This window comes from Rhamphochromis longiceps, linkage group LG14, assembly GCF_057381845.1.
Source record: "Rhamphochromis longiceps isolate RC_006_pf linkage group LG14, R_longiceps_female_GT1.1, whole genome shotgun sequence".
Lineage (NCBI taxonomy): Eukaryota > Metazoa > Chordata > Actinopteri > Cichliformes > Cichlidae > Rhamphochromis > Rhamphochromis longiceps.
The window spans coordinates 34,793,519-34,816,379 of record NC_140570.1 but is presented as its reverse complement, the minus strand read 5'-3'; the positions used below and the strand labels follow the sequence as shown (position 1 = coordinate 34,816,379).

The following is a 22,861-nucleotide window of genomic DNA, read 5'->3' as shown; positions in this document are numbered from 1 at the left end:
GTCAGAGCATATGTAAGACTGTCTTACAAGACATGTCTAAGCCCATTCAACGTTAAATAAAAGACATCCTTCTATGTGTCCTGAATTAAAACAACCTGTTTTGTGAAAGGCAAATCCAGTCCCTGCTAATGGTTCCCCTTTAACCTTTAGATAATGATCACTTTACAATCCATCAGTCTTGTCTGTTTGGGACTCCAAAAAGCTCAGCACCACTCCTTTTTTCTGCTGTAGTCTGTGAGTGGATAGCCACTTACAATGCTCTGTGATAGAAGCCATTTAGAAAAAAATAGAAGACGCTGAATTTCAACTTTTTTTTCCCCCTTTGAGAAAGCTAGGTCAACTCATTTTAACACGGGGCAATTCAGGTATCTGCATTCAAGGCCACCAATTTAGGAAAAGCAGATGTAGCGCTTCTGAACTGTGGCCACTCATCACATGTCTTTACCACCCCACTCCACTCTGTGATGTGAGCATGAAGTTTGGAAATTTCCAAACCACAAAGTCTCATTTTAAAAAATTTTCTACGCTTTGCAGTTTGATTAAAGTGAAACATTCATATACATCTGCCAATATTTTTAACGTTGGAGAGAATTATGCATTAATTGTTTATTGAATTTCCAAGTTTATTTCACAAACGTCAAGGCAACTTACAAAAGATACTGCTTCTGCTGTGTGATGGTACCACACAGAAAAATTGCACGTCATTGGTGGCAAACAGCACAATATTGGCAAAAATCATCAGCTGACCTCTGAAAAAGCTAACCTACTCAATGCACTTATCCACTCCAACCAGTTCTAACTTCTACTCTTCTTGCCACTAACTGCCATGTATGTATCAACATGCTGGCTCCAGGTAAATGGTAAATGGCTTGTATTTGTATAGCGCTTTACTAGTCTCTAAGGACCCCAAAGCGCTTTACACATCCAGTCATCCACCCATTCACACACAGGTGATGGCAAGCTACATTGTAGCCACAGCCACCATGGGGCGCACTGACAGAGGCAAGGCTGCCGGACACTGGCGCCACCGGGCCCTCTGACCACCACCAGTAGGCAACGGGTGAAGTGTCTTGCCCAAGGACACAACAACCGAGACTGTCCAAGCCGGGGCTCGAACCGGCAACCTTCCGATTACAACTCTTGAGCCACGATCGCCCAGGTGGACTTTCTGTTTCCTCTGACTGTGTAACACTGCATCTCCTTTGCTATTTGCTTTTGTCTGCACTCTTAAAAGTTTCAGATTCAAAGACGCACCCCCTCAAAGGGCCACCTCAGATCTATAAATACCCTCCATTTATATTTCATTTATTTCACTAGAGGCAAATCAAGGCGAGCTTTTCTTTTCGCTAATGGATCTCACACAATAAGACTGACTGGACATCAAAGTTGTGTTGAAAGCCCTTTGAAATGAAGCCATTATTATAATTCCTCGCTCTTCCAGGTGCTGAACAAATATTTGTAACACACCGGAGGAGTACTTTTTTTTCTTCCAAAATAAATTCTGGTCATCAACATTCTTTACCTTTTATGTCGAAAAAGTAAACTAGTCAAACACTTTCAGATAGTTTGTAGTTTGCACTTCATAGACACAGGAGCTGGTATCATGAGAAAACTGCGGTTTGGATTGCATGACGATAAACCCTCTACAAAACACTAATCCTGTAAGATTACAGCCTTCGGGTGATACAATAACTGCATAAGAAAACACAAAAACAAAAAAGAAAAAGATGCGAATCCAAAACCAGCCGTGGCACACCTAAGCAAGAAAGACAACTTTGCAAATGGCAAGGATGTGTGATCTGACTACAGTATGAAACTTGGAGACTTGTCTGAGTATCCATATAACTGTAGCAGATAAAGCTGCAGATATGAATGCACTTTATAGTCACCATTTTAACAAAGAGGGGAACGCAGAGTAGTTCCCCTTCAGGGGATCAGAAGAGATGGATACGGCATAAACTGAAACACCGTAATGGATATTATCATCACACTAACTCTCGAGGCTTTTGGCAAATGTTCTAATCCAGACTGACTTACAATAAGAGACACACAGCGTTTCAGTTTCTAGGACACTTCAACAGTACTCTCAGTTGGCTGTACATGCTGTAACAGAACTGTGTCAAGCAAAGTTTCAAGTTACTCCAAAGTTGATAAGTTAAATCATTAAAAGCTGACAATATATTTTAGGTTAGCAGGTATGTACAAAGATATATGACAACTATTGTTTTCACCTATCACAAAGGGAAAGAGCTGAATTATAAACATTAAAAGCAGGCCAAAGAGGTGTCAAGAGTTGCGCTGTAATCTGATGTCGGGTTGGGCTTTGAGTCAAGTCAAGCCTCTTCTCTATGGAAAACAGCCCTGTCAGGACCTGTGTGGTGGGCCTCCTCTTTGTGTCACTGTCATTTAGCATCTGCACTGGCCTGTCAAACAGAATGCCACCCTCACACTGGCTGCTCACCCCCGTATGAGACAGGATGCTGAACAAAGGCCCGGGATGATAGATGATGTTATACAACGGCCACTGTTTTTGTCAGCGAATGGCGGGGGTTCTTTCTGACATCTATTGATGGATATGATTCTCAGGCTACGTCACTATGGAGAGATGAAGCCATCTGAGAAAGGACACCAAAGGAATGAAAACAGGAAACTGACAATATCGACAAGCGTCTCAGGGACTGAGGTTGAAGCAATTATCTCTGACATTTTCTTTTTAAATGTTTGTTTTGCTCTTCTTAATCATTCATTTGAAAAACTACAAAAGAAATCCAGCCCTGGCCAGGAAAGTGCTTACATTTGCAAGTTTTTCTGTTCTAAATGCACGGTTGGTCCTTGGGGAAAAACCAAAAAAATATCTGCAGCACGCAAAGTGATGTCGTTTAATTGTGGAACAGCAGAGAACAATAGTTGAAAGTAAACAGAATCACAGCATGAGCAGCACTATCACTGATCAAAAACCGGGACAATGCCTAAACAGCATCAACTATATCAACAGACACTCCAAGCAAAGCTGATGCTACAGACTTGGACAAGCTGTTTGCCTGCAGAGGAAACTCTGCACAAAATCATAGTAGCAATGATTGCTTACAGTCAAAGATGCAGGAGAGAAAATACGGTTTTAGCACCATGAAAACAGCTCTGCAGCCCCTGCTGTTATGATGAGAAAATAGTCACTAACACCTCCTCATCAGCACTACCAGTGCCCAGAAAAGCCTTCAACACCGTGACCACCAGCTACCCCCGCCCCGTATGTATTTCCGTGTGCTGAACATTAAACTACTGTGTCTTCTCTGTGAGCTCAAGCACCCAGAGGGTTCATGTGTGAGTCATGGCCATTGGCTGGACTGATACACAATGACAGACCAGGCCTTGGGCAGACAGAACAAATGCCATCACGCCGCACTTGGCTCACAGCGCTGCAGCACAAAACACAGCCATTAGCTATCTAAGTAGGCAGCTGTGTCTTAGGAGATGCATTCAAAAGAAGGAATTGGCATTTCACCACACAAATGCATCGCTGAGAACTGAGAGAAATGATAAGCGTAGAACAGACTTAACAAGAATTTGACTAAGGCAACGCCATCTTGGAAAACTCGACATTGTGTTTAGCAACAATGCAAGGCCAAGAGAAGACCTTTATGTTCTTTACTAGCTACTCAAACCTATTCTAAAATTAGCTAAATATGGCAAAGCAAGTAGTTCTTTGATTGCTTTTCTTAAAAGATAAGCCATCTTCTCTGCTGGTTGCACACGCAGACAAAGGCAATATGCTGCCAAGAGCCAATATAATAGAAAATATAAATGGCATATTGATGTACAACTCTGCCTTAGTCCAATGCAATCTGTCACAAGTAATACCATCTAAGTTACAATGTGAATGTCACAGATCAGCGAAGGAGAGGGAATACCAATATATTCCACACAAAAATTCAACTCTTGTGCATTGTGTTACAATCCAAGAAAGACAGAATAAACATGGGCTGGTACACCATGTGAAATCAATGCTCTTAAGTTGTAACAGAGAAATATAATGACTCCACAAACCAAATCCCTGCTTTTGACATACAGTATCACAACAGCTCTGTGACACTGCTTTGACTACACTGGTATTTTGCGTACAACCCAGACCTTTGAGACAGAGAAGACTTCCAAGCTCAAATGAGCTTAAATAAAAACCAAAGGAGAAAAAGAAAAACAGCTGAATTTTTCTTCACTCATTTTCTGTCCTTTCTGTAGAAACTTATCATTTGAGCTGAAACAGATTCCATCAGACTGAGACTTCTGAATTGATCCCCTTTTACACTTAGTGAAAAAAGCAGAGGTCAAAGAGCAGCAACAAAAGGAAGCCAAGTGTACTGTGAATGTGACACACCTGGCAACAGTGTGACAGACCCCTAGATGAGTGTGATTAACCCTGTGGCCTACTAGCTTTGTTTTCTTTTGGCAGCATCTGCTGTAGTGAGGCAATGCTGCAGCAGGAGTTAATGTACCGGTGAAGAAAGTGAGCCAGCTGCAATCTTTGAAGGTCCAAGAGGAGGGTGTGTGACTTCCATGAAGCTACAACCCTGTGAAGAGGACGGTATAAGATGGATTTGCCTGTTTTGGATCACCTCTGCCTGAGTCAACTCAAAAAGACAGGAAGACATTTGTGCTAGCGTGTCGACCACTGGGGCTGCAGCTTGTAAATAAGATATTAACCTTTGTGTTTATGAAGGCACAATGTTTTTTTGTTTTTTTTATTGCAAAGTGTTTTTCCATAGCACTTCTGTAGCATACAGCTCTCCCTGACCAAAGGGAGGGGGCGGTGAAGCAAAGAGTAATAAAGCTTGTCAGTCATTTTTCTAGGGATGAAAAATATTAAATCTTTCCATTTCCAGAGAAGAGTCCATTTTCATTTTTCACCGGCTCCTCTGCCTCTCTACTGACTTGAGAAGATAAAAAAAAATGTTACTGTCTAGGATATTTGTGCCAAGGAAATCAATCAATTAGCTATTGCGAGATAAGTCGCCTTTTTTGTTACGCGGAGGGAAGCTGCACGCTGATAATGCAGAGTGCACTTACTCGTGCACACAATGAGGTCAGCACGTGACCCCCCTCCAGCACTGGGGACAAACACATCCTTTCTGCAGAGCTCTGGGCAAAGCGTTGAGGCCCATCTGACTGAATCCTTAACATGTTGCTGTCCTGACACATTGCGCTGAAAACACAGAGTGCTGCGTGTTACTAAAAATACTTCTACGCACGCAAGATGCTCCAGAGGATAGGATAGTATAGTAGTATCTCACCGGTGAATGTGTGTGTGGGTGTTTATGTGTGTTGGTGAGGCAGCGTTGCATGAAAGAGATGCCTGCACACACCCCATTGTAATGTATGAGTTGCGGTCATGCTGCCTGAGCTCATTCACTCTCTTGGACATATTCATTTCCTCCAATGCTTAAAACATATAATAGAAACGGGAAGAGTAAACAGCTTTGTACTAATAAATCAAAAAGTAAGCCTCCCTGCAGAAAGGTTACACATTTCTAATTGGATTCTTTTTATTCATCTTTGTGGGATTTTTCCCCACTCACCCTTTGCTTTATCGCACATCAACTGGCTCTTGAGTCGTGAAGCCTTGTTGATTCATATGAGGCTGACAGCTCCTGACAGTCTCCTATAAATATTAATCATAAATCTAAGGTTCAAACCACACTGGTGAATAATCAGAAAGACACAACCAGTCGAGAATATTAATTAACTAATTTAATGAATCCTCCAAATTAAGGAGTAGAGAAAGTTTCAACAGCCTATGGCTACTTGACTTGGAAAACAAGTACAAAGCATGCGCGACGTTAACTTTTAGAGGTTTGTGAAGGTAATGGCATCGCGTTTAATTCGTTGTATAGAATTAAAAATTTAATTAAACCTAAGTTTAATCAGGGAAATCAGCTGAGAACAAATTTGATTTACAATAATGACTTGGCAATTAAAAAGAAAAGAAAAGAACATAAGAAAACAACACAAATGCTGCGTGCCTCAAACCTGTGGGAACAAGTTTTGCACTCTGCACAGAAAGAAAAATAATCAACAATTACGTGGATTAAAATAAACTTGCATTATCGTGAAACAGTAATGCCAGTAATCCTCTCGTTATTCATAAAGTCTGCTTTCACATTCACCACATGAAACTCGGTACTGTCTACATGACACGCTAAACAAATGAGTCTACACATGCAGCACAAAGAGCTTATTCATGCCCGGGAGATCCTGCTACCCATCCTTGAAATGCCTTTAATTCAAAATATAACACCCTACCTTTTAATGTTAGTTTTTGTTGGTTCTCCTCTTAAATTTCCACAGGCTTTTCACATAAATTCAAATAAAAATTGTCAGATCAGACCTTTGTTCAAGGTGTGTGGGAAGGCGAACCTCAAAGGCACATAGATAAACCTTTCATTCCTGGTTTTTGTTTACCTCGGAGGTGATTTTAAAAGGGTACAATTCATTATTCAAACTGTATTTGCAGACTAGAGTCGGAGCTGAACTTGGTTTTGGAGAACTTCTTTGTGTTCACGTTAAATAAACCAGGTATTTGTCATTCGCGTTCTCAATACAGAGTTCCTCCACAATAGGACAAACAAGACAAATGTCAGACTGTTTACTCTGTGATACAGTACATAAACTCCCAATTGACCTCTTTACCATTTTCTTTCACAATAATACAGCTGGTCTTCAATTATGTAACAGCAAGCTTTCTTTTAAATCTATTCACACTGTGGTCATCTTTATAGCCATCCATACTTAAGCCGTCCTCCTGCTGTGGTCTTTATGATTATTTATTTTGATCGTGTGGCAGTTGTGCTTTAAGATGTCTAAATGATCTTTTGTTTTTTTCCAGAACATATCAAGGAACTCTATATTTACTGTGGATATCTCAGTAAAAGTCCAATGACTGCAAGTCAAAATTCGACAGTCACACAGACCTGTGTCTAGCTCCCTAGAGTTGTTTTCAAGTATGTGATCCATTAAATTATTCTACTGGAAATTTTTGTTGTTGGTTTGTTTTTTTTGGCACATTTTTTAGGCCAGCGGTCCCCAACCCCCGGGCCTTGGACCGGTACATGAGAGTTGAGGCTCGGGTGTGAAATCTATGGTTTTCAGGGTTTTTATTGGTTTTCAGCGTTATTTTGTTATCGTTTTTATCGTTAACTCGGTTTTCATGGGTCTTTTCACGTGTGTTATGAATAGATCTTCTATTTTTCGGTACCGGTACTAGTTTTATTTTGTTGTATTTATCCGCGACACCTTAAAGGCCGGTCCGTGAAAATAATGTCGGGCATAAACCGGTCCGTGGCGCAAAAAAGGTTGGGGACCGCTGTTTTAGGCTACATTTGCAGGATCTCACTGTTTATTCGTGGAAGAAAACAGGCTTCTTTATCCTGATGTGTGTCTGCTACAAGTTCAAAAAAGTTCAATTATTCAATAAAATCACATAAAACTGAATAGTTTACGAGTGACAAAACAATGTCTTGATGTACTGTAGTTTTATCGAGTTGTGGTAGTGTATTTTCACATAGTAATGAGTCTCTAGCTGTTGGCCTCTGAACTCCAAGTGTGAAAAACTGTTCTGGATGTCAAGATTCCCCTGACACTCATTCAACGATGATCAATGTCCCATCCTCCATCCTCTGACCTGCCCTCACACATCAGCTTCAGTCCAGCACGAGTAAATACAGTGAGTGGCTTAATGCACTTTACTCTCCAGGGATCCCGCAGACAAAAATGGCATCAGGAGGGTAAAAAAAATAAATAAATATTTTAGTGGTGGAAGAATGGAGTGTATTCTTCTAAACAGTGAACAGCCTTTCTTTCTCCTGCTGCTCATAAAGAATGTTCTTGTTCGCAAGCATTCGAACATACACAATATTGGACACAGGTGCAGAAGAGAATCTGGAGTCAGGTGATGCTTTAAACTAGTGCTAAAGCTCAGGTGAAATAAGGAAGAAGGTGTCTCTCTTTAAACAAAACAAAAGCCAACAGTTGCATTTGAGGACGACTTTTTGAGCGTAGCCATCAAAGAAAAATGACTTCAGCTAACCAGGTCTATCAACTGTGCTATACCATGACACAATCCTTCAGAAAGACAGTTTATTTCCCATCACTGCACCAGTTTATGTCAAGTTATAAATGTGCTGCTCCTTTGGCAATGACATGAAGGACGAACAAAGCAACTTTCAACTCAGCTTAAGGGGCATTTGCTGGCAAGACCGGTTGGATGAAATTTTTCTTGGTCACTCTTTCACAGCAAAACATCATACGATTTGATTAATCTCTCCAAGCACATAATCTAGTGTGATGCCCACAGAGTGCAGCAGTTCTCACCCAACCTCTGCACAGCAGCAGCTGGATAAGCTGTGATAGGATGAAGGGCATTGTAGAATATACAACACATCCAGCACTCAACATCATGACCTTGACTGGAGAGCAGGCTGACAGACGGTCTCTATCTTTTCACACTGCTGAAAAGGGCCCGGTCCAATTACAGGCCCTGGGTACATTGTCTTGTTAGCTTCAGCTCTGACTGTACATTTGGGCAGCTCAGAGATCAAGCGCTCACTGGAGTTTAAATTGACAGAGTTACCTTTTCCGCTGTCACAGCCTCCTGTGTTACTCTGTCACTGGCGGGTGATGGAGGAGCAAAATAAGCTCTCTGAGACATCTATGCAGATAGTGACGGCATCAAAGCCGGCATATTCTGACAGCCTTCGTAGGAGGTCTGACTCTTGTTAAGCAATCTAGTAGAAAAGCTCTGGAACTCAGACAACACAATGGAGTAGAAATTCATGGAAGAGGTGCAACTGCCATGATAGTTTAGTCTGTCTGTCATGACATGTTCACTGCATTACTGGTCGCATAAACAACTGCTAAAGCTCCAATACCCTGAAGCAATATTATTACCATCGAACTCTGTAGCCTACTGGCAGTAACAGTAGTGGTGTTGTAGTAATGTGCTGGTTAAATTAAGATGATCAATAAAGTCGACGAAGGCGTTTAACCTCCTAGGACCTGGCGTCCACATATGTGGACATCACATTTTGGGTTATTTAGACCAAAATACTCAATTTTGCTCTACAAGCGCCTGATATCCACTTATGAGGACATTATACTGCTACTGTTCTATCAAAATTTTAAACGAATATCCTCATATGCGGCTCTTATTTTTCTTAAAAACAAAAAATAGGGTAAAAAAAAAAAATCTGGTAATTCTTTGTTTTTACATTCATCCGTCCCCAATATGCCCAAATATCAAAGAAAAATTAAAAAGGCATGCTGTGGAAGAGTTCGGGTCTTAGGAGGTTAATGAACATGAGATACAGCTTTTGAAAAGTGACGATTTGCTGCTGTGCTTATTTCCTTATTTTCTTGCACATCTTCTGATTTTTGACTGCTTTTACACAAACATACAGATCAAATAATATGGCCGAAAAAGATAAAAACTTCTCACAGTTACGATAAAAATACTGCTAAATGTGTCAAACTTTGAATGCCTGTAACAGAATCCTGTGGAATAGCTGTGAACTTGAAATTGGTAGTGGCTGCAGCTCAGCGACACAGACAAGACAGGAGCTGCATTTGATCCAAACTCCACCAGATTACTAATGAGGTATTGACCTATGAATGGCACTTTAGAAATGACAGCTACCAATATTGACCTTTAAAAGATAGAGTATAAATAAAGTATGAATAAAGAGTGGTTCCCAAAGCTCAGCACTGATAAGGTGCCAGAGGTCAATACCAAGACTCCATTAGAGATGTTTGAGTAAAACAATCTCTTGGAATACAATGCCACATTTAGCCATTTGGCCCAAATGATCCCGTTGAACAAGCACGGAATATGTGAATGCATTAACAACATGCAAAGCGGGCTTGATGTGAGTACAGCTGGCAGACTGATGGACAAGAGGCAACCTGGCTGTGCAGACCACAGCTCTGAAATATGCCTGAGTGTTAATTGGAAACATAACTGCTTCCTCACTGAAGCGTGTCATTAGAAAGGAAATAAGTAGCAGCAGCAAAATATACAAACTACTCATAAGTATAAAAGAACTCTGCTCGGTATGATTGGAGCCGGCAGATGACACTAAAAACACATCTGACTGTGGCAATGCTGTTATCTTAACACAGACAAATAGCCTTTTGTCTTAAACTGCCCTGGTAGCAAAAAAATGTAATTTGTACTCGTCGGGAAACCTTTTTTTTTGTCCTTGAGCCTCAAAATTAATTTGAAAAAGTTCAGTGTGGTTCCAACTGTAAAACCTTTTTCATGTTGGAATTTCTAGCTTAATCTCGGTGTCATTTTGGACACACTCACTGTGGAATAAACCACCGCAAAGGATGTTTTGAGTTTTTGGCAAACGTTTGGTTGTTTCTTCTCAGGTCTGTAGTGTGGCCTGACCCATGAATACTGATGACAAATGCAGCAATGTAGAAATGAATGTGTGCATTTACGGTTTAGGACACGCACGTGTCGACAGGTGTATTCGCTGGTGCATTGTCCTAAGGGTGAGCAGATGTGGAGAGGTGGGGCCATGGAAGTGCCCATGGCCTCTTCTTATTATGACTCTCTTTTAATTTTTAATGTATTTATAATTCCCAATTGGGAAATATCGTCATCTGCATGTAAACATAAAATATTTACCTGGTCCGCTAGTGCAGCTGGTATTGTTTATCCAAGATTCACGCACAGCGATGGGTCTGGTCGGGGAAATCCTTGGAATGGCAGCTGGTGCGATGCCATCTCATGTCAGTGTCTACTTCCAAATGTAATTAATTCCATGTTCCGAGTAAAATTGTGTCATTCTTGCTCACTGCTACCTTTGGTTTTGGGAAAACTCCTCGGGGAAAAGGACTTTGCAAAGACATGCTTCATCTTTTTCCTTTTTTTAAAGCACTTGAATTCTGTATCTGATCATATAGGTGTACTATTATAATGTCAATAAGTGCCTCATAATACACTTGTGGTGCCCCTACTACTGTTCAACACCCTACCCCCATTCCCTGACCTCCATTTCCCTGTTGGTCAGTCCACAGTAAATCCGAAAAGCCTCCCAGCATCTCCATGGCGACGGGCCTCAGTCGAGCAGATGGCCTCAGTGTGCCGCGCGGCAATTAAAGAGGGAGTGATGAGCGGGGAAAAGAAAGTGGGTCAGGATCAGGAGGGAGCAGGGCCGGGAACGTGAAGCTGCCTCTGCCTTGGGCTTGCGCGCAGACGTGTGCAGTAGCGCACTCAGCGACGTGCGCACACACATATGAGTGAGTTTATGCATCAGTGCATCCCATCCCGGGTCTTCTCAGCAAAAACAAATATCCACCCCTCACCGGTCACATAACATGAGCAGTGTGAGAATAAAAAGAGGGGTTAGGGATACAGGGAAGTGCAGTTCACAATAAATTGTCCCCCAAATCTGCTGATAAAAACTTCCTCCAGAGATTCCCACAACCTAATCAATAGGATAAACCCTTTAACTGTCAGTGACATACGGAATCACCTCTGTTATTTGGATTATTACAGTTCAACCAAAATTTCACAAAAAGCAGGAATGAAACGCACTCTTTGTGACGTAGGGTAAATCCAATCACTTTCATCCCCTGTCAGCTTTCACTGCATATTGATCAGACTCTTGGTCTTCCATTTCATCTACACTTGGACCAACTTGTTATAGCTTCTGACTTGCTCAATCCTTACATTTAGGAAAGCTTTAATTCAACTAATTTAGCAGACAATATGAGCTTTAGCACACTATGGGGCTTTTAATTGAATTTACCGTTTTATGTGTCATAATATTCTTAGAATTATGCCATAAGAAATGTATTTGTTTGAAGTCAGTTTTAATGGAGAACACGAGTTAGTTCTAGGGGGGTTCCCTTGGCTTCCCGCATAGAAACAAAAAAGACCTAATGAGTTGGAAAAAATTGAATGAACTTTTATTTGCACAAGGCTTTTCTTCCAGTGAGCAGCCCCAATGTGCCTAAATAGAACTTGTGCCAAGAACAGTATTTCAAGGCAAACTAGAATCACCCTTGGAACATAGCCTTATTCAGGAACAGCATGACCCACTGCAAACTCCCATCCCCCGCAGGGTGTGCACGTAAATCTCAATTCTCTAGATTCACTTTTTCTCTTTGGGATAAGGCTGTTTTCTCATGCAAATTTTTTTCTTTGCCATGACTTAGGAAGTGAGGTACAATCCATAAACCCATTCTGCAGAACTATTTGAAACTCAGCAACCTGAAGGGTACGAGTCTGCAGGCTGTAAGAGGGTAGGTATTTTAAGGGTTTTGCTGAGGTATTAAACAACCTCTGTACCGCTGAGTTTCTCATTCAAACATTTGTTCCTCTTTAGCTTCTATTTTCAGTTTCCTAATGCTGACAAAAAAAAGGTACAGAGTGCAAGGAACAATTGCAAGTCCCTTCATCCATCTGAAATAAATATTTACGGTGCTCGTGCTCCGTGTGAACAGAGCATACAACAAAAGTGGGGCAACAAATCTGACTCAGACAAAGGCATGCAAAAGCAGTGTTCATTCTCACTCTTCATCAGTGAGTCTTTGAGCTGTGTGGGTGCAGGGTCACTGAGTGGGTGTTCTTGTGACCACTTACATCTGCATAACTTATAATCATATAGATGTTAGAACTCGTATATTGGACATGCGGGTGGGCGAACGGGAAACCCTTGATCCCCGAGCCTTCTGTTTCTGTGGACTAACATGACATTTGGCATCTTCATGGCTCAATGGACAATTGGTGTGAACTACAAAATGGCCCTGTGTGATGCCTTTACTGGTATCAAAGCCCTCTCCAGATTCCTGACTGGTAAATTCTACTTGCAACGCTGTAGCCAAGTAAGGCGTGTGCTGCCAGAATGGAAGGTCCCATGTGGAGACCTCTGGCAGTGTTGTTCAGCTGCAAGTTAAAGTGAGGGAGAAGGGGAAAAAGAGAAGAGGAAGGAATCCTATACAGAACTGTTCGGAATTAGAAATGATTACCTTCAGGGAAAACAGTAAAAAATAATCTAAATAAAATGTCAATGCCAACTGGTGGTCAAATATGACCTAAATCCTCGTCTAAACTTTAGGAACAGTTTTTGTTTCGTTTCTTCTCTTAGCCAACATAAAGCTTGTGATTTTATTTGCTATATATTCAATAAAAAAGTACATATTTAGAAAAAAAAATTGGAAATTGCAGCTTGTCTCTTTGGATTTTGAATCTATTCCCCGTGTCTGTGTATTTCTCTAAATGCTTTTGCTTCCTTCCACAGTCCAGAGGCATGCTTATTTGATTAATGGGTGAATCTAAACTGGCCATAGGTGTGTTAGCCCTGGATGGGCTGGAGCACTGTCCAGGGTACACAGAAGGCTTACCCATCTGCCGTTCAAAGGTTCTGTTTACGAAGGGCAGCTAATCACAACAAAGTTGGCTTAGAGGGAGGAGACTAAAATGGATTGTTCCAGATAGAGGATGAACTGAGGGGCTGTAGTCAGCAGTCAGCCGCAGTGTAAGGTAAATAGAGATCATTTCAAATTGTAAATCATGTAAAGCTAGTGTAGTAGAGTCTGAGAACAGAAACATGAGACTGGAAATGAACATGATGAACATAACTCCCACCACCACCACATATAGCTTAACTGTGGTTTAAAGCAGTTTCTATCTATTCCAAGAAAAGGTGAATTAAATATCAGCCTAAGCCATGATACAAAGGGGGATAATGAGCAGTTAGGTACAGCAGCATGTTGTCACCTGGGAGACCTGCATCTAGTTCCAGTTCAAAATACAATGCTCAAGGGACACTGCAGCAACCCTGTATGCATTTTCTCCCTGTACAACGCATCCACTTAACACACTGTTTGCTGCTACAACTACACATGTTTCTTTTCCAAATATTTATTTATAAGTGACTTATGTATGTATGTATGTATGTATATATATGTATATATTGTACTATTCTTAGTTAGCGTATTGTCTGTCTTGTCTTAATGTTGGTTTAAAATGGAGCACTGTAACAAAAAATAATTTCCCCCAGGGATCAATAAAGTATTCTGATTCTGATTTTCTTTGATGCAAACCCTAAGGAGGGCATGTGCACATTTTATATTTATGAGTACGAGTCCCTTTGGTCAATGCTCACAAAAGCTGCTCCTAATAAATGTCAGGAAAATAACAAAATAATAGACGGTTCCCTCTTACTGGCATATGACGTACTGTACTTTTAATATAATGAATTTCAGTTACAGGAGTAAACGTAGTTCAAGCACAACACAGCTCACAGCTTTGCTTTTAACGCATACAACTCGAGAGTTTAAATAGGTGCACTGCTGATAAAGACTCAGGCCGTTACAGCTCGAGATAAAGGGATAAACAGAACCCCTTTGCTCGCTCTGGGGTGGGGCGAGTGGTTAGATTACTCACCTACCCACCCGCCCGCTTTTCACACACATTCAAACACCAAATCTACTGATACCACAGTAGCCTGCATTGCCAGCTTAAAAAGAGAGAGGACATACAGGAAGGAAGCGGCGGAGGCCATTTGGCACACCTGACATTCTGAAAACAATGCAACACTGGAGTGAAATTCAGCCAGGCTTGAAACTGAGGAATCAATAGCAGACTGCATTAGTTGCTTTGGCATAGACCCTGCTAACAAACTGGAAGGATCAATGCCAAACTGCAGGCCATCTACATGTTTATCTTCACTGCTCTCAAAACAAAATTGAACTACGTGCAGAAATATGAAGAATTTCTACCACAAAGTGGACCTCAGTCTTATTAATAATGAGAAGTATTGGGAAATCACACGTCACCTGTGAGGCCATAGGAGAAATAAGAGACACGCACACATATAAGCTATATAAATCCTTCTGAATTGAGCAATAACCTATAAAATTGATCATAACAGGGAACAGCGCAAAAATAAATGAAAGACACTGAGAGAAATATGAGGTGACCTGTTATCAGTCATATTCTGACAGTCTGTCAGCACAGGACTAGGGCACTAAGGAGCTTTACGCCAAGCTGCAGCACATTGGGAGCTTAACTATATGTCAGCGAGAATAAATAAACCTGTGTTTGTATTTTCTATGCAGCCCCCCTTTCTTATAGCACCACCACCACGGTTGCTGGTCCCCCCGCCCCACCCCATTTACAACCACGCTGTTGCTTTGAAGCACAGTCAGCTCCCAGAGAGATATCAGTGCGGAATATTAAATGAGCGAACACCATCACTCATTAAAAAGGGAAACATTTCATGAAACAAACCCCCTTTTGTATCAAGTGCTAACCAAGCCGACTCTCAGCACGCACCGTTCTCAAAGGCAAAGCGAGGAAACAGGAGAGAGAGAAAAGGGGAGAATAAAGATAGAGGGCGGTACACCCAAGTTTGCAGAAAGTAAAAAGAGAAAAATGTAAAGTTCTGGCAGGAGATCAACTCTGAGCCTCGCGAAAGCTTCTGCTGTGTGTCACAATGACGGAAATTCCTCACTATTTTACGAACCTATAAAGACTAGAAACACTGCTAAATATTAGAAATCCTCTATATTTTCATTTGAATGTGCTCTGCAAGCCAATATTCCATTTCAGCCTGACCCCTGGAGGTATTTATCAGCGGATGGCATGTGCAGTGGGTGAGCTGGAAGGCTTGTAATGGGATTGACAGATATGGTTTTTCAAGGCAGTTTTTAGTCAGACGTTGGAGGCAGCTTGTGCAGACATTCACTGTGTTAAAAGTTGACCTGTCTGAGGTCAAGATTTTCATCCCAATTTGCTTTCAGCGGGATGGAAAACCCATCTATTCAGCCGCAAGTGTTTCAAAAACACAAGACATCTCTAACGACACAAAAAAAGGGTTTTTTTTTACCGCCACTATATTTAGCGCTGTGATGTCAACTCCAACCCCAGCCCCAAACCACAACCCCAAATATAGAATTTAGTTTTGTTATTAATTTTTCTGTGAGAACAAATAAAAAAGAAATCCATATTTTGATAGAATAGGGTCAGGCTTACTGTTCATCGCTGATGGTGACTTTAACCTTACAAGTTAAGGTAGGAAACTGTCACTGTGGCAAGTGAAAAATGTACAAAAAACCCCACATTACACTTAAGATAAATAGAGAAATACAATTTTAGTATTTATTAGTGACATTATTAAGTCGAGGCAAAAAAAAAAAACAAAAAACAACATCATCAGAACGCCACCGTTTCCAGGGAAGAACTTGTAGCTAATATTTAATTTATAGCCTCCACTTGTCTAATGTGTCAGCCAACTGATATGTCGGTTTGACCCAAGACAGTAAGAGGCAGAGCTGCAGGCCAGCTCTTGTCAACAGAGCGCACAAGTCAGCACAAAATTCAACTGAGTGGAACAGCAGAAGACATGGCAACAGTATCAACTACTCCATCAACTTTTAAAACGAGTCCAGCTGGTGTAATTCACAAAGCAGGCTTGTGAGTAAAATACAAAAGTGTCTGGCTTACAGAGCTGGACAATATGAGCTCACAGCCAATGAAACAAAACCTAAAAGCTGATCAAGTCAAGTGGGTAACAGAACAGACTGTGTGCACTGTGACACTGTCTGTGCGTCCACCTGTAGCATTCTAATCATGTGTAAATTTGGGAACCTCTAAGCATCAGTTTTCCGCTTTTTTCTTCAAACTCAGCAGGTTGTTCACTGACTGGTTTCCAGTAGTACTCTGCACCCTAATGGAGGCACACCACCAGCCCAGCTGCCTGTTGTAAATTGACATTTTCAGGCAGTCACACTGGGGGGGCTGGGAGCTGTGCTGATCAGATCTGCTTTATTTACAAGTATACGGCCTTAGTAAAAAGATCAGGAATTATCCACACTCTCAATCCCTGATCAGCCCATGACTAAATGCTCTAGTTGTAAACCCAGTTGCAATGAGCAATGAATGGTACTTCCATATGGCATCTTCTTTAAAACCAATGAAGCAGAAAATACAAGAAAGGAAAAAGAAAAAAAAACAAAAAAGACCCGTTAAAAGGCTGCTCTCCCTTCACAACAACTTTGAAAAACAGAAATGGATGCAGATCCTGTAGAGAAATAAATACAATTTTCTTTAAAAAAAAAAAAAAAAAAGACAGATTACAGGTAGTAACTATAGTAACAGAGCACTAAAGGGAAAAAACGGTTCAGAGAAACTCTACAAGCTATTGGCAAGCCAAGACGGTGTCTCATGAAAACAGCACAGACTGTCAGAATCCTTCCAGCATGTGAGATTATTTACTTTTTCGTCTGTGAAGATTTACATCTAGTCAGCAACCATAATAAGCCTATCCTAAGATGCTGCAACAGCAATCTGACAAAGAGTAAAGAAAACATGGAACAAGTATAGTTAGTCAATTCTCATTCTCAAGATCAGAACTGGAGTTTAACCATTTAATCCCTTGAAAAGGTTCGGCTAAACAGAAAGAAAACGACTGAACAGATTAATGCCAAATCAGAAAAGCTGAGGGCTAGATTTGATCCTTTTTATTGATTTCCCTTTCCTTCACTTTGCTGATACTGCGATCCGACTTGAAACAGAGAAGCATTTCAATGATTTAAAGCATAAAATTGCAGCTGCAGCTTGCTGATAAATGTGTTTTCCATCCTGTTTCTATATGGTGACTGTCTGGTGTTAAGACAGCAAAGGATGCAGAGAGGACACCTGACAGACACTATACACCAAAATAAAGACCAAATAAAACATTATATATGATACTGAACTGCATGTTCTTACAAAACAGGCTATCTGGTAACTTTAAACTGCTGTTGTCTGGGACAAACGCTACTTGTGATATTTGAATAAACGTCTCCTAAAATAGCTTCATTCAGTGACTGGAGCGCAGCTCCAAACTATTTCTTTATCAGAGAAACATGCAAAAGACTGTAACGTCCTAACTTGGGGCCCTGAAACATAACTACAATCCTATATGTACACTATTAACTCCAAACAATTGGAAAGATGAACTTAATTTAACATTCATTCAGTCTTTAATAGTATTTGTGCAGTCATCCGCATGCAAGGAACACTCTATTTTGCCATAACCTTTCCATTATTTAGGTTCAGTGCTTATCATCATGTTTTATTCATCAGTTTTGTGACACGCAGACTCTATGTGAAGACCACAGGGGCTGGAAATGTGCATCATGAACTAACAAAGAAAAGAGAAAATGTGCCTCTTGTCCTCGGCAGAGGTGTATAGAGCAATACTTTGAAAAAACAAAGAAATATCACTTGTTTGAGAGTACCTCCTGAAATTAATGAAGGGCCATTCAATTTCCATAATGACAGCAGACACACAAAAAGAATCTACCCTTTACAGGGACATTTCATGCAGTGATTTGAGAAGGATTTGCTAAGGAGATGACAGCACAACCCCAATGAGCTAAACACAGTGAGATGAAGTTTGAGTGGCCAAGTGCCTCCATTAGTTCTTCTGGCAAAAGCAAAGCTTAATCTCCTGTCAGCTCCCCTCAAGCTACTCTCCCAGGACTCAGAGTGCTCTCACCCATCCATCACCTCAGCGGGGACCAACGGGAGACTCCCCAAAGGAGCGAGGATCAAAGCAATTTGCATCCACACCGAAACCATCAAGGCCCAACAATCCCACAGTGACACTCTCCATTTCATTATATCACAACTGTCACCCAAATGAAATGCAAAATGTCATGGAGCGGCAATTACAGTTTTCTTCAAAAGAGCATTTTAACTTAGTTAAAAGTTAAAAGCTAAAATGCTAATTACAATGTTCCAAAGGCTAGCCTGTATACCTACCTCCCATGTCATAAAAAAGGAATTATCCACATGGCTGTTTCAACACTCAACATCAAGCAAAGACTTCAAATCCGTTTATGAATTTGTCTGAAATGTTCCCTCGACCCCCTGACTCCCCAATCAATCAATCAATCCAACTGAAGTGCATGACATTTCCAAACAAAAGTAGATTTTCAGTGTACTTCAAATGAGTCAAATACAAGCTGCTGCAGCAGCACAGCACATTGCCGTTCGTCACAAGTCAAAATGAAGTCTTGTGTGTTAGGCTTTGATGATGAGCTTGCACATAGAAACCAGGTAGTTAGCTGCTCAACTAATCTGTGATGGATGAAACAAGAAAGCCATATATCAAGAAAAAAAAAAAAAAGGGCAACATTGAGACTTATTCACATGTCTCATGGGACATTATGTGAGAATCTAATCAACAACTAAGCACAGTTAAAGGTCACGGACGCAAGACGGTGCAGCTGTGTAGTGCCATCACAAGAGTAGCTTATGACTGAACACTGTAGACAAACACGGAGAAGAGAGCTGAACAACAGGGGTCTGCAGCAGAATGATTTTAGCTTTCATGCTGCCAAGTTATTACAAAGATTATAATTCACAGCCACATAATTTCCAATCCTGAATAATAGCACATTCAAACTTGACACTCGTCCACCATTCATAGTTCATTTCCCAAACGTTAAATCCAACTAAGATGAGGAATTAGAGCTCCGAAATCCCCTTATCCCACCACTCAGAGTGATATCTATATGGGTTCCTACTGCACCGGGGCCAAAAGAATGGAGCCAAGCCATAAACAACCACCTGGTTGCTAACTGCATTCACACTCAATTAAATATCAGTCTGGAATACAGGAGAGACTGAGTGCTAATATACGAACACAGGAACAGAGCTGCTGTTATTATGCGCAGATCTATTATTCTCAATCTTCCTTTTATTTGATAATCTATTTGGCGAGCGTCTCAGAATATTTCTGTGTTTATGAATTTGGCACTGCTGGGTTTTCCACGAATGGTTATTACCAAGCACAAATGGTTTTCCCTCGTGGATAGCTGCAACATGGGTTGCTGTGACTTGCATTTGTTAGGGCCTTTCCCACTTGTTTGTGCTTTAGTAATGAGGAAAGAGTCTGGAACATGTTGTATATCAATTAGACCATCAAAGCTGGTGGGCATTTATGGCGACGCCCTTTAACCTCAGGGTGAAGGAGCAAATCTTTGTTTTTGTCAAAAGAAATGGGTCCAAACAGATGCTGAAACACAAACTTTCAAAGCTGTTCTCTTCATGAAGATGTCGAAACACATTAATAATGTATTCACTTTGGTTTTAAATCAATTACAGCAATAAAAAAAGAGATAGGAGCAAAGCATTTTCATACATTTCTGATTACGCTTAGAAAACGTTTCTTGCTTTGCTCAAATAAGACATTTCCAGGACGCTTTAGGTGCACTTTTCGAGACATTTTTCCACTCCCTCCATTGAACAGCTTCAAAAGATTTCTACCGTGAATCCCAAGGGAACCAGTTAATCCTGATCTTCTCCACAAGCAAAGGGATCATCTCAATATAAATCAGACAGGGCTTTTGATCAAAGTATTCAATCAGTCTTAAATGCATGGAGCCACACGGAGCCTCACTGCGAACAAGGTCAACATCTTGGTTGTTCTCAAGCTCAAAGGAGTTGAAGAAAACAGGATGTGCCAGAATATTTCTCTAGTAAAGACTTATTAAGAGCTATTAGGCTCAAAGGGGATCACCAAAGTAAGAGCTCCAACATATTACATAGAGTAAACACGTACAACCTGAAGAATGAGGGTATTAGTGCCCATCGAAACTCTGGTGTGACCTTTTTTAGACCACACTTGACTTTCTTCCATTGTTTACTTAAATTGGGGGCCCCTTACAGAGTTTATCAGTCTAGGATGTAAACAGTTTGGTAAATCTTCAGCTAGGCCTTAAAGCCCTCTCTGCATAACTAACCAAAAACATGAACACACATGCACAAATATGCGTTCCAACTAAAAGATTGTTAATAATGACACACCTTAAAAATGAGTCAAATACAGTTCTTAGGTATTTGCTTAATGATCAGCCCCACTTTGGGGAAGCTTTAATGCCAGGGTGATCAATGTCAGAGTATTGCTTCAATTATTCACATATTAATTCGCTCAGCACCACCACCCACTCCAAAACACAAACTCCCAGAAGAATTGGTTTCAGTGTGACAGAGAGTTAAACGTCACCATGAGTCATTCTTCTGAAAATATGATTATTCGACAAGGAAACTACAAAACAAAGCCCCCAATGTGTCATTCGGAGATTAAAATGTGGGAATTAAAATCTATCCTAATTATATTTAATTATTGTAAGTACTAATTATTTACTATTTTAATAAATCAACTAACAGGCAGGCGCAGAGGATAATATGTTTCAATTATCATTCCAGTGCACTCTGTGTCTCTGCACTCTGCCATTACGATGAAATATTGGAAAAACTTAAAGGGCTGCTGGCCTACATGGCTCGCATTTATCGCCATCTGCCTGCTGCCGGGGTAAGTTCATTTTTTGGCAACTAAATAAGTATTCTGCAGCCGTTTTGGATTCAAAGGCAGACACCACTTTCCATTTTTTTTCCTCACTCCTGTCGCACATTTTGTTGCAAAACATAAGCCATGCAGTCTTATCAATCCACACATTCGTGCATTTGTCTAATCAAGTCTGTCATTACGGGAACATCATGCATCTCTCTCACGCACACACACACACACACACACAGAAAGCAGGGAGCTAATGATAAAATAAGGCAGACGATTCACTGCTGAAGTCTATTTCTACGGCTTACCTTGAATGTTCAGCGCCAACAGGAGCGCCCATATCCCCACATACACCGCCATGGCACCTCAACTATCCGGATCTGGTCTGATAACCTGAGAGTAGATGGATAGTGCTCACTCGACACAACACAGACCCCGCATGCAACTTCTGGAAATCCCACTTCGGTCCAAACTAGTCTACCTCCCTTACACAGCAGTAGGAGACTTTCGCAAAACTAGAGGATTGGTGTTGCGCTTCTCCGTGCCAAAGCATCAATTTCTCGTCTGCGGCGATTCCCTGTCTGCCAGAGAGAGTTTGCACTAAGGAGAACCTGGCTTGGTCCCCAAAGCAAGATCCAAGCAGCTGTAGAATTGCTGTTTAGGCGTAGAAGTGCTTTACAAAATAGCAGGCAAGAACAGAAAGGAGCGCTGGGTTCTTATCAAAGAAGCTCTTCCAGTTTAACCATATAGCCTTTGTTGCTCCATCCACCGCAGCGCCTGCTGAACTCTCTCTCTCCCCCCCCCCCCTCCAGTATTGTGGAACTGAGGTAAAGTGGGCGGGAGGTCCTCGATCGATGCTCTACTGGGAAGTTTCCAACACTTAAGAGTTCCTCCGAGGCAATGTTGTTTCTCTTTCCACTTCCTTTGCAAAACTAGCACAACACCTTGCAGATTAGTGGGAATGGTCCCTGTTTTAGTTCCGTATGTCCCGGTTCTCCCGGTGTGCAGCCACGGCCAGCTTTCAGAAATCAGCACACCAGGCCGGCGAAGTTGTTGCAACTCCAGAAATGGTGGGATGCGCCCCCTTTTCTGGTTCTTTTTTGGATGAAATACAGTGTGGCTTTATCCTGCTGCGCGTACCGCCCCGCTGATCTGCCACCACAGTATGTTGCTGACTATCGCTGACGCTTTGGGAGAGAGATCGGGATCGGATGACGTTGTGCAAGGGAGGAGCTTGGATTGTCCTGCAAAAAGCATCGCCTGGCATACTGCAGCAGGCAAGTAGCTCCTACTCGGGGTGCTCTCAACTTTTTTTGCATGCCATGTGGTCTCATATATGGCACGATTGGAGCAGGCGTTAAAAATGTTCCCAGAGGAGTAAAAAATACAACTGCTGGAGGATAGATCTGTCGAAAAGACTGAGTGGGGATGTGGGAAGACAATGGCACAACCCGTATAAGTATACAAAAGTGGAATAATCCAGTGCACGCACTACTCACATATTGGAATCC

The 22,861-nt window shown here is 41.3% G+C and overlaps 1 protein-coding gene across 4 annotated transcripts in view; it reads right to left on the bottom strand.

Moving 5' to 3' along the window:
- Positions 1-22,591, bottom strand: part of nectin1b (nectin cell adhesion molecule 1b) — a 162,467-nt gene extending 139,876 nt beyond the window's left edge. For 2 of the 4 annotated variants that reach the window (XM_085429105.1, XM_085429104.1), the window contains exon 1: positions 21,659-22,590. In XM_085429105.1, coding sequence (XP_085285231.1) covers positions 21,659-21,710 — 52 coding nt within the window. In that variant the 5' untranslated portion in view covers positions 21,711-22,590. Of the gene's footprint in view, positions 1-21,658 lie in introns of all 4 variants that reach the window. The other 2 variants (XM_085429102.1, XM_085429103.1) reach the window with 2 other exon arrangements.
- Between the last annotated feature and the right edge of the window lie 270 nt (positions 22,592-22,861).